This window comes from Acanthisitta chloris, unplaced genomic scaffold (genome assembly GCF_000695815.1).
Source record: "Acanthisitta chloris isolate BGI_N310 unplaced genomic scaffold, ASM69581v1 scaffold2463, whole genome shotgun sequence".
In the NCBI taxonomy this organism is placed as follows: domain Eukaryota; kingdom Metazoa; phylum Chordata; class Aves; order Passeriformes; family Acanthisittidae; genus Acanthisitta; species Acanthisitta chloris.
In genome coordinates, this window is record NW_008664192.1 from 45,593 (window position 1) to 57,601 (window position 12,009).

The following is a 12,009-nucleotide window of genomic DNA, read 5'->3' on the forward strand; positions in this document are numbered from 1 at the left end:
ATAATTCTTTTCCTCAGTTGAATATTATTTCTCTGAGTTGGCAGCCTAGAAATGATTATTAAAAGTGAGAAAGATCATTAGAGCTCTGAATGCTTTGATAGCCAGCTCACCTGAGCTTTTTTTTTTTTTTAAATCATAAATTAACCAATCATGACTTTTGGAAGAATAAAAATCCTCTGAAAACCTTAAATGAAGATAACTGTAAACTCAGCTGCTGTGGCTCTCCTGAGAACAGGGCTATCAGCAGACTCTGCTGCTAGGGAAGGGTAGGAAATTAGGAAAAGGATTTTGGATACATTTTAGGAAGTAGTTCTCCACTGATCTTCACTCTAGACTAATTTCTTTGTCCTCAATAATAGCTTTATTGTATTTCTAAGGGATATTGTCTTTTGAGAAGGACTTAATTCTCCAGTGTTTCAGTGTACATTGTAATTTGGGGCCATTCAATTGTTTTCCTCTGGTTTCTTAGAAGCATCTGTTGTTAATAGTGCTCAGTGAAGACTGCTGCAAGCTCTTTTTCACTCAGGAAAAGGGAATTAGGGAATTTGCATTTGGTCTTTTACATAAGTATTTTCTGGACCTACCTTGGACATCTTCCTTGTCAGCTTCTTTGTGCCCATTACACATTGGCCTCCCCATTCAAGAAAAGAGAAGTACAGGGAAGCTTTTCTGTAACACAGATATTTTGTTTTCAAGTGAAAAGTGTTTATCAAGGATTTATTTTCCAAGTCACAGGTGAGGATTTTGTTGGGTTTTCCTTTAGGATTACAAAGGTAATGGAGAAAAGCACCATTTGCTATTGACCAACCTGAAGGTACAGCTCACACCCAAGGGAACAGGAGCCTGGAGATAACTGATCTACTGCTGTAGTTCCAGCTCTGACATTTTCCTGCCACTTTGTAAACATCACTGAACAGTAAACCTTGAACATTTCTAATAGTTTCCATTTTTAATTAACACTTTTTTTGTGGTAGATCGAGGCACATTTTAAATCTGTACCTTTAAGCTTGCAAGAGAGAGACAGTCTAATTCATTTTTTTTACTGCCAGAGCAATAAGATCTGTGGTAGAAATGCACCAACAGTTAAATAACTGGTAATTTCCTATGAGTTCTGAGGTTGAACCTTAAGCCTGAAGGACAGAAAACATGCCAGGTTGCTCTTGTTTGACTGTCAAATTGTTACTGCATATGAGACTATACAAGATTTTCAGTTTCTTCCCAGAGCATTTCTGGAGGATGAGTCAGTAAAGCAGTTACCTAATGTATCCATGTTGATTACACATTGAATTTTCTATTATGTGTAATTACATTGTTACTGGGCTAATGCCTTGGGGTTTTTCTCTCTTTTTCTTACAGGACTCTGCTCAGGAGAGTGTCATTAAACGAGATATCCATCGTACATATCCAGCACATGATTACTTCAAAGATACAGAAGGAGATGGTCAGGAATCTCTGTACAAAATCTGTAAGGTACAGTCAGTACTCAGAATTTTAAAGCATGTTCCATATTTGCTGTGACTGTATTTTGCCCTGCTGACCCTGTTCTGATCCAAGGTGCTAATCAATAAGGTTTTAGAGCTGTATTTAGGTTGCATGACTCTCAGCCCAAGAACTCTGCCCCCATGGTTCAAACCTCAGCACCAACAGCTCCACCTGCAACCCAGAGCAAGAAATGCACAGGTGCCATGAGCAGAGGCTGAGGGAGCTGGGGGTGTTCAGCCTGGAGAAGAGGAGGCTCAGGGGAGACCTCATCACCCTCTGCAACTCCCTGACAGGAGGTTGGAGTCAGGTGGGGGTTGGTCTCTGCTCCCAGGCAACAGCAGCAGGACAAGAGGGCACAGACTCAAGCTCTGCCAGGGGAGGGTTAGGTTGGATCTTAGGAAGAGATTTTTTGTGGAGAGAGTGCTCAGGCATTGGAATGTGCTGCCCAGGGAGGTGGTGGATTCCCCATCCCTGGAGGTTTTCAAGCTGAGACTGGATGTGGCACTTAGTGCCATGGGCTAGTGACCACGGGAGGGTTGGACTGGATGATGTTTGAGGTCTCTTCCAGCCAGGTTGATTCTGTGATGCTGTGTGCAGAGTGCAGTGTTCCTGCAGTGCTTTGTTTACCCCCATGTTTGGGAGCTCCTGAGGTGCAGGTGGGAAGAGCCAGGCTCACCTGGCACTGCTGAGGGCAGAGTGAGGTCAGAGGTTCTCAGTGCAAGTTGGTGCAGTACAGCCTCGTTTTGCTCTGAGGTGCAGAGGTTGGCAGAGCAAGAGAAACCCTCAGAGTTTAAGCAAGAATGTCTGCACATAATCACCTAGAGAACGAGTTCACTGACCATTCCACCAGCAGTGTGTGTGCAGAGCTTTTCTTTCCCTCAGAGCTGTCAGAGCTTCTCTAAAGAAGAAAACTCTGATGTTTTCCAATCTGCACATGGAGAAGTTGAGGTACTAACTGAGCAGGTTTGTCCAGCTTGTACAGACAGACTTGTGTTGCTCAGGAGAGAGCCAGAAGGCAGAATATTGCAGCTGGGTCAGTAGTTCTCTGGCTGTCAGTCACAGATTTGATTGTGTTTTTGGCAGTCAGGTTTTGTTTCACATATTTTTCTACATGTAGAATAAATTATTGGCTTAGACAAAGCCATTTCCACTTCCCTTCCCCTTCCTTATTACTATTTCCACCTCCTGCTGGTTAATGGAACCAGTGGAGTTGTCACAACAAACAGAAAAGAGTGTCTTACCTTTGGGGTACAGTGATAAATATTCCTGTTCTCCAGGTAAATTCCATGGTGGTACAGACTCCTGTTCAAACAACAACTTGGATGACTCTTAAACATAACTGCTTAGGTATTGAAGTTCATTATCATGAGTAACTCACATTTTAAAAGCAAAGTGCAAAAATAAAGGAACAGGGAGAACTTTGTGCCAATGATATTGATTTCTCACTCATCTCAGAGGGCTCTGGAGGGCTACAGGAAAACAGTTCCTGTGCCAACCTGTGCAAAGAATAACCAGGACAATGCAGGTAATTGTGGGCTTGTCACTTTGATATCAGTTAGATGAAAAATGATGGAATAATATTCAGTTTTTCAAGAACTAAATGTGAGAAGTATGTTATAATGAAGGCCTAGGAGTTTACTGAAAATAGATCTTGACAAGCTAACGCAAGAAAAATAGAAGTAGAGGTTTGTTGGTGAAGGTGATTTTGTGGAAGTTCTGCAGGTTCTGTGCTCTGCCACACTAAGGATGTGTAAGTGCTGGACAGGTGAGAGCATGGACAAGATATACATGAAAGAATTCAGGACTGGCTGGCAGGTTCCCAAGCATCAGCACCGAATCGATGGATTTCAGTCAAGGCATTGCAAAAATCCCTTGTTCATTCCATGTGCTGTGGTTAGTCACTGCAAGAAACCAGAAAGTCATTTCTCATAAAGATATCCTGATGGCACAAAGAAAAGGGAATGGTAAATAATGAGGTGTAAAGGATCTGTAGACAGATGAACCTTGTGTAGGAATAGAATTACTTGAGTAACTCAGTGTTTTGCAGCTGCTTTTGGTTGCTGTGTCCAGAATTAGAGACAATTCTACACTGGGAAGAATCTGTAGAAGTTCCATGAGGATGATGAAAGGATTAGGGAACATAGTATGGAAAGAAAAACTCTTTTTCATTAATATCTCAGTCTTTTGTTTCATAAAGAGCATTAAAAAGACTTCTGCTTGTCTTCCAAAGCTGGGATGTTCCCTGCTCTTGGGGCCTCTGCTGCTCCTGCAGAAAAAGTTGCTGTAGCTGTTAGGCCTCTTTTTCTTGAAGGATCTTGGGACTGAGAAGTTGGTGCATCCAGACAAAGAGGAAGTCAGGCAGAAATGCCAGGAGGCCTGTATGGATGAACAAGATGCTCCTGGACAAACCCAGACACAAAAGAAAGCCTACAGAGGGTGAAAGCAAGGACAGATAGCCTGGGAGGAATGCAGAGATATTGTCCAAGCAGTCATGGATCAGGTTAGGAAAGCTAAGGCCCTGACAGAATTAATCTGGCCAGGGATGTCAAGGGTGACAAGAAAAGCTTCTATAGGTACTTCAGTGATAAAACTAACACTAGAGAAAATGTGGTTTCTCTCCAGAAAGAAAGGGGAGACCTGGTTTTCCAGGACATGGAGAAGGCTGAGGTACCCATGACTTTCTTGCCTCAGTCTTCACTGGCAAGTGCTCCAACAGAAAGCAAAGACAGGGACAGAATGAAATCCTGCCTGCTGGAGGAGATCAGGTTTGAGACCATCCACGGAGCCTGAAGGTGCTCAAGTCCATGGGGCTTGATGAGATGCATCTGCAGGTCCTGGGGGAACTGGCACATAAAGTTGCTGAAACACTGTCCATCCTATGTGAGAAGTCCTGGCTGTCCAGTGAAGTTCCCACTGACTGAACTTAGGGAAACATAACCTCCACTTTTAAAAAGACCTGGAGAAGAAGGTTCCAGGGAGACCTTAGAGCCCTTCCAATGCCTAAAGAGAGCTGGAGAGGGACCTGGGACAAGGGCATGGAGTGACAGGACATCAAGTTGAGAACTGCTTTTCCTCTGAAGCATTTTGTGTTTACCTGCAGTTGAGTGACCTTTGCCACTTGGCCACTTTCTCTTGACAGAACATGTTCTGCTTAGCAGCTTTGCAGTCAGGTTTTAATTCCCTGCTCCAAACAGCTTTGTCTCCTCAGCACTCTTTGTTACTGTGCTATTTTTGTGTGTTCCTTAAGGTTTGTGAGTATTTGCAGCAGCATCAGCCCTAGCACATCTTGCTGCATGGTTCTGTGAGTGACCTATGGGTGAGAACTGACTGTTTTTTCCTACCTTTTGCTTCCTATGCTTTAATCAGTTATTTGAGTGCATGAGAGGACCTTCTCCAGCTGCTTAGTTCCCTGAAAAGCCTTTGGGAAGGGATCTTGTGGAAGGCTTTGTTAAAATCCTGGTAGACTTATTGACTGTGCTCATTGGTTCAGGGAAGGGTTTTGGGAAGCATTGCTTTGTGGTAGAACATCCATGGCCAGTCTTCAGCATGGAATTAGGCATAAATTTACCTATTTTAGACTCGAGGGTTTCTACCTACTTACCAGTACTGGGCTCAGACACAACTGCCATGGAAATTTCCAGGCAGTAACTTTTCCTGACTGTGGCTGTGCCAGATGCCTGGGGCTGGGGCTGACTGGACCTTGAGTTGATGACTGCTCTGGTGAGTTTTAGAGTAATATTGTTTAAAGCTAATTAATTTGCTTAGAAACTTGTCATTCCATTGGGAATAAAAAGTAATAATCTGTGTTGAAAAGTAATATTGTGGCAGGTTTCTAGGACTAGAATAACTTTGACCAGAGGTGCTGGGCACTCATGCCCTGCTTCTAATAGAGGTTTGAAGAATGGGAGTACTGAATAAGGCTGGAAAAGGTCTGTCCTCAAGTGGGAGGGTAAAAGGCTGAAGAGCATTTTCTTCCTTCCCCACTGAAATGAGAGATGATGTGAGCTGTCAGATAAAAAGGAGAGCCATTAAAAGCTCAGTGCCTCACTTTAACGGGGCTGTCAGTTTGCATTCCATCCCTTAATCTCTTCCTCAGAACAGTAGGAAATCAGGAAAGATGGAAACTTTTTCTCTTGCAGAACATCTATGTGACAAAGTACCTAAAAATATACTTTAAGGCTGACAGTGGTGATAAGGAATGAAAAGAGTTCCAGATTCCAGACTGGAGGTTTCACTTGAGGACACAGCCTGAGTTGGGTTTGCACAGGGCACATTTTGGGGAGTCTTTGGGAAATCAGCTGTTTTCTCTGTTCAAACACTCTGCAAGTTGAAACTCCATTTACAGAGCTCACTCAGGGTGCTCCAATGCCCAACCAAATCATGCTCTGGGCCTGCTTTCCATGCTGCATGTTGCTTACAGCTCAGTGCTCCAGGGAGTCAGAGCCCCTGGCAGAATTCATCCTCTGGACTGATTGGGGGGGTGAGTGCACAATTTAACACGACATGTGTTTTCTCTAATTTTCTGATGAAAATAACTCCTATTGGACAACAACCACTGTGACTTTAATGGGAAAAAGTCAGCCTGGTCCAGGGAGAACAATCAGGTTGTCCCAGTGGGTGTTCTTACTGGGCAGACTGGGAGAACAGGCACTGTGCTGCCCTGTTCTGCAGAAAATGATTGAGTGACTTCTCAAAGGTTCAGAGCTGGTGTTAGTGGTTTCCAGGACACAGAGGTGTTGCGGAAGGATATGAATCATTTGTATCATGACAGATTTTGTTACTAAATACTTATCTCCCTGGTGGATCACATTGGTAGTTATTCCCTAATCCCAGTCACACTTGCCTGAAGGTTTTCCAGTGTGATGGCTGATGTGCTGTCAATCCAAACACTGCTTTAGTTGTTATTTGTGGCTACTCTCATTAGCAGAGGGACTAATGAACTGTTTTCTAGCAAAGCTAATACCAAAATGGGCTCTGATACGGGGTTTGTTTTGGTTTTTTGCTTTCTTTGCTGTATATTGCAATGTGAAAATGCCTTTGAATTGCTCTTCTGTGACCAGGATAAGCTGGAAATGATGGATTACTCTTTGGCAGAGCTGCTACTCAGTGCTGGCCTGGAAAAGCTTAACTTTCATCCTCGTTTTACGTTTTCATTTCCATTTCATTGCAGCATCTCTTTGCAGATGATCATCTCTTCTCACCATGTACCTGTTCTTCCCCCCTGGCCCCACCATGCCCCAACCCTGGCAGTGTTCACAGCCAGGTTGGATGAGCCTTGAGCAACCTGCTCTGCTGGGAGGTGTCCCTGCCCAGGGCAGGGCTTGGGGCTGGGTGATCTATAAAGTCCATTCCAACCCCTAAAATTCTATGATTCCACATTTTTCAATCCTTAGCATCTCCTCAGATTTACAAATGGCAAGTTTCAGTGTTTGGAAGTGAAGTTTGGAAGCTTCAGAGCAGATCTCTTTCATTCCTATAGAAGCCTCTTTGCCAGTTTTAGGATGAAACAGAGGCATAAACACAATCAGCTAAGAATGATTTTTCATCTATTTTTAGTTGTTTATTTGCTTTGCTTCTGGGTTGGAGAGAAATTCTAGTAAATATTGTCTTGTTTCATGTTATCTTGTCTTCTTCCATTTGCATATTAATGAAGTTCCTTCCCCCTGTGTCTGTGCTTAGCAGCTCTGTTCTTGCACCTGGGGTTTCTGCTGAGCCTGTAGCAGTGGAAGGGTCAGCACTTTGGATCCTGAATGCTGGAAAGAGTAAGGCCCTCAGTCTGTTCAGGGCCCTGCCTGAGTCAGTGTGAAGGTTTCTTCATCCTCTCAGCCCTCCCAGCTCTGGGGGAGGCACATTGTGTAACAGCCACATGCCTCTCCCTGGTACTCAATAAATGAGTAACTAATGCCTTAAAATACAGTTTTCAGTTAGCACAGAAATTCCTCATATAAAGTGATCCATGCTGCAGTCACAGGAATATTATTCCTCACAGGCTGTTAGCCTTATAATAAATGTAGGTGTGGAGATTTAAACTGTACTATCACTAAAATTATTCTGTCACTGAGCATGTCATAAAATACCTTCTGGGTGAGGAGTCTGCATCAAAGTGGATATTTTCCTGAGATAGTCTATTTTCCAGGCACCATGTAAGTCTTTTAACTCTCCTGAAACAACTTCAGCACTGAGCTATGTCAGTATCAAACATTCACAGCTCTCCTGAATCATTTCTGTCCTTCTGGTAGTGACACGGAGGTAAGTAATGAGAGCAAATCAAGCTTGTAATTCTCCCCAAAAAAATCCTTGCATTCAATTCCTGATAGATTTTCCTTTTTTCCTGGGACACACTGGATATCTGACATGTTAACAAGCGTTGTGCCTGTCTCTTTTCCAGAGGAGTGAGTGTTTCCTGTGCCAGGAAACATCAGCACTGACAGCAGCAATGCCATTACTGCAGATGAGACAGATGTGTAGAGCCTCTGCTCATACCTTTCCCTCTGCATTGCTGTGCAGCCTGTGGGGGCACTGAAAGCTCTGGAAGTGTAAGAGCTTTGTGTGAGGCAGATACTACAGGAATATTTTCCAGGAGCTCTCTTAGTTTCTAGTGGAATTGCAGTGTTTAGTTCCTGATGTCATTGAATCACCGTGGCAAAGGCAATAGGCAGTGTGATCCCAGGCTGGTGTTTGAGAGCCTTCAGCAAGTGTAAGCAATCCTTTTCATGCCTGGGAGGATGCAAAGTGATGAAAAACATTTCATTCTGCAATGAATTTCACTCTCTTATGTCTGTCTCCTGGGGCCCATAGACAGTAGGTACAGAAATCCCAAATCTGAGGTTTTAAATTCAGATCATCACCGTTACTATTTGTCTGTTAAATGCTACTTACTTGGTTCACCATTTCCATTTGTCTGTTAAATGCTACTTACTTGGAATTTTTCTGTCTACACAAGGCTCTGATCTTGGGAGATTTTCTGTCCATCTCTGCATTCTTCCTTCCCTCTCCCAGTGTGCAGGTGCTTCTCTGTCATGGTCTTTACTTGAGCAGAGTCTGTTGCTTCCAAAGGATTCACTTTCTGATGATGCTGTAGTAATACCTGTGGAGCAATTCTTCTCTCCAGCACACAGATAACTATTAGAGAGATGTTTTAATTCTGGGAGTGAGATCTTCATTTAGTTCAGATGAATGAAAAGAGGCTTCAAGTCAGAACCTTCATTAAATTCCATTTATGAGACAGAGAATATTTAACATCGCAGCCAACTGGGGAATTGTGCTTGGAAGTTCCCCAAGAGCTTAAGAAAAGAATAAGTTAAAAGATTGTGACATTGTCACATGTTGTCATGGGAAAAATCCCATTCTCTTGAAACTGCCAAGTTGGAATGACAGCAGTGGAAATAGGGGAGTTGGGATTTTGCTTTGTTTCCGTATTTAACGTGGAAAGAGGAAAGTTGATGCTCCTCAGTTCCTTAAAAGCATAAATCTTACATAATTGATCTAGTACAACGTTGTGGTGGTGTCTGTAGGCAGAATCCTTATTTCTGAGGCTGCTGTGGTTCATGGCATCAGATTTCAGCAATAGGTTGGATCAAGCCTTGAGCAACCTGCTCTGGTGGGAGGTGTCTCTGCCCAGGGCAGGGCTTGGGGCTGAATGGTTTCTGAGGTCCATTCCAACCCCTTAACCTTCTATGATTCATAAATAGCAAGTCCCATAGGTTTCTTAAAACTAAAACATTCTAATTGGAAAATAAATATGCAGAAAACTTCAGGAATCTCTTTGCATTGGGTGGATGCAGTGAGATCATGTAGATTTTAGAGACCTGATTAAAAATTAAATATTTAGTTGCCAGGATTATGATGCTTTGACTGTACAGCAAAAATCTCTCTCAGTCTGATCTAATTCTGATGCAGAGCTGAAGTTTGTACCTGAGGACTTACTGGTTTGTAGTTCTGTGGATCCTTTTTAGAAACATTTGGATGTTTTCATCTATTCTTCTGATTCGATCAGGCAATGAATCGTGTCCCTCTTTACCTCCCCCCAAGCCTTTTGCATTAACACCTTCTGTTCTTAATACACTTGTAGTATTTTTATTCCCTTTAATTTATCATCTCTGCTACTCAGTTGGACACAGGTCCTTGCACACATCCCCTGTTGGCTGAACCCTGCAATGGTTCCAGCAGGATGACAACCCCTGTGGTCCTTCTGTGATAAAACAGGCACAAGGGAAGTTCATGGGGATTTTCTGCTGGAGTTTTAAATGTGACTTTCCTACCTTGACCAGATATTTTCCAAGGAGAGGCTTTGCCTTCCTGCTCTGGATGTGTTTGAAACTGATTTATTACTGGTTTAAGTGTGTGTAGGAAGTTGATGATGAGAAAAAATTCTTGGTCTTCCTTCATGTTTTATTATTTCACTGCAGAGTGAGGATTTTTTTCACACTCCACATTTTCCCTCTTTTGCTATAGTTTCAACATTTTTTCACATTCTCCAAAGTTGTATCTTTTGATTTCTGGTAACTTTCTGTACTTCTGAATCTATATCAGTTTTGGAGACAGTTTGTCTCACTGCGTTGGTTCCTCAAGAGTTATTTTGAACTTGTTTGGATTCAGTTATTGCTGTTTTCAGCAAATCCTTCACTATGAAGCTTCTCACCACAGAGAAACCTCAGGCATTGATCATTTGCTTTTAATTTTCCAGCCTGGATGTTTTTTAAGTGAATTAGAAGTGTTGTTAGCGAGTATGAAAAAAACATAAATCGAATTTCTCATTTGTCATTCTGCACATCTGGTTCAAAGCAGAGTTGGCCCTTCAGAAGCAGAAACTGATAGAATCAGGGAACAAATGGATAAAAAGACTCATGATGATGATGATTAATCACTGGATGGTTCTAATTAGTCACATGCATCCTTAATTTACACCTTTAAAAAGTAGTTTCTGTTATTTTAGTGCCTTTAAATGAACTTTTTCTAAGGGAACATCCTTTTTTTCCCAGTTCAGATTTTGTATTCTGTATTTCTGGGGTTGCTTTTGATACTGCCTTTTGTGGCTAGAGCTGATTGAAGCTCCTGAGCAGATTGTAATGGTTCTTTCAAGAGTTGTCAGTGAGTTCTGTGATGATTTCTAGTCTCCTGGATTTTACATGTCCAGTGACACTGAGCAGTGGGCTGGGATTATTTTCACTCAGGTCCCAACTGATCCCATCTAACAGCCCTCAAAGGGATGGTGAGCAGTGCAGACAAAGGGCAAAGAGCTGCAAGTCCCAGGTCAGCTCTTCACAGAGATGTATGGGGAGTTGTTCAGAGACAGTGACCTTTAAAGGAACACTCAGGTCCTGTTCCTTGCAAAAATCTTGTCTTCTGGGATTACTTCAGAGTTCCTTACAAATCCTAGTTTTTTGCCCATCAGAATGAGAAATAAATAACTGTTTTAACCTCCATGTCAACATTTGTGGCAGGATTCATTTCCAGTTTTGTTAATCCTGTTGGCTGTAAAGAGTCACATCCCTTTTGGAGTCACAGTTATTGCCCATGGAAGTTTAGCACCTCTGGAATACTGTGGGACAGCCCTGGGTGGGTTTGGTTCCCCAGCACCCCTGAGCATCTTCTTTCACAGTGTCTCTGAGCTTCCATTCCAGGTCTCTGCAGTCTCCATTTCGTTCAAGTCTTACAAAAAAGAGATAAGCTAGTGTTCCATAAACAGCCATGAAGGAGGTTTGGGGGCAGAGTGGATCTCCTGGTTCCTGTGGCTTGTCCCTCCCCATGGCTCTGCCTTTCTGCTCTTGTTTTCCCTGGCTGTAACCTTAGCTCCTTGGTTGTGCTCTGGGGATGTCTCTCCCTCCCATGTCAGTCCTGCTGCTGCTTAGACTTTCTCAAGTTTCCTCAAATTCTTCACATCCTCTGACATCTCTTTAAAAACAGGATCTGTCTTCTTGTCTGGGAAAAGCAAAGGGGAAGGAAAGGTTAGTTATTTTGGTTTGGGGTTTTTTTGAGAGTAAGAAAAGGCATGTCAGTCGTGCAATAGGAAAATGAGGCTTGTTCTTTCTTCAGCATAACAAGGGCATGGAAAAACTGTTTCTGATTCAATGCTCAGGCTGGAGTAGTTCTCAGCAGTTTTCTAACCTCAGGTGCTGTACTATGATGATGTCAGAACTTGTTTTTCCCAAAACAACCACTCTCCCCACAGCACAAACTGCCCTGGGGTTTGGGTCAGACCTGTTGTATTGCTGAAGTTCTGTCATTACTCACCTCAGCAGAGTTATCCTTCATTTGGGTAAAGGGAAATTGCATCCAACGCTTTCTGTGCAGCTTGAAAACTAAAATTAAAAATACAAGTTTACAAATACAGCATGTGTGGAGGGTGGAGGGTGACCTGTGGATGTTTCCTGAAGAGCCCTGAAAGCCTGTGCAGGAATGGTTCTGGTTTCACCCCCTTTATTATTACAGCTTGAGTAGTATTACATACAGAATCATGGAATCCTGGAATGGTTTGGGTTGGTAGGAATTTAAATCTCATCCAGTCCCATCCCCTGCCATGGGCAG

At 42.8% G+C, this 12,009-nt stretch overlaps 1 protein-coding gene across 1 annotated transcript in view; it reads left to right on the plus strand.

The window, feature by feature from the left end:
- Window positions 1–12,009, plus strand: part of RABGAP1L (RAB GTPase activating protein 1-like) — a gene marked incomplete at its 3' end in the record, with an annotated part of 35,379 nt that overhangs the window by 2,534 nt on the left and 20,836 nt on the right. Inside the window, exon 2 of the mRNA XM_009071235.1 lies at window positions 1,357–1,470. Within this exon, the coding sequence (XP_009069483.1) occupies window positions 1,357–1,470 (114 nt within the window). The remainder of the gene's footprint in view (window positions 1–1,356; window positions 1,471–12,009) is intronic.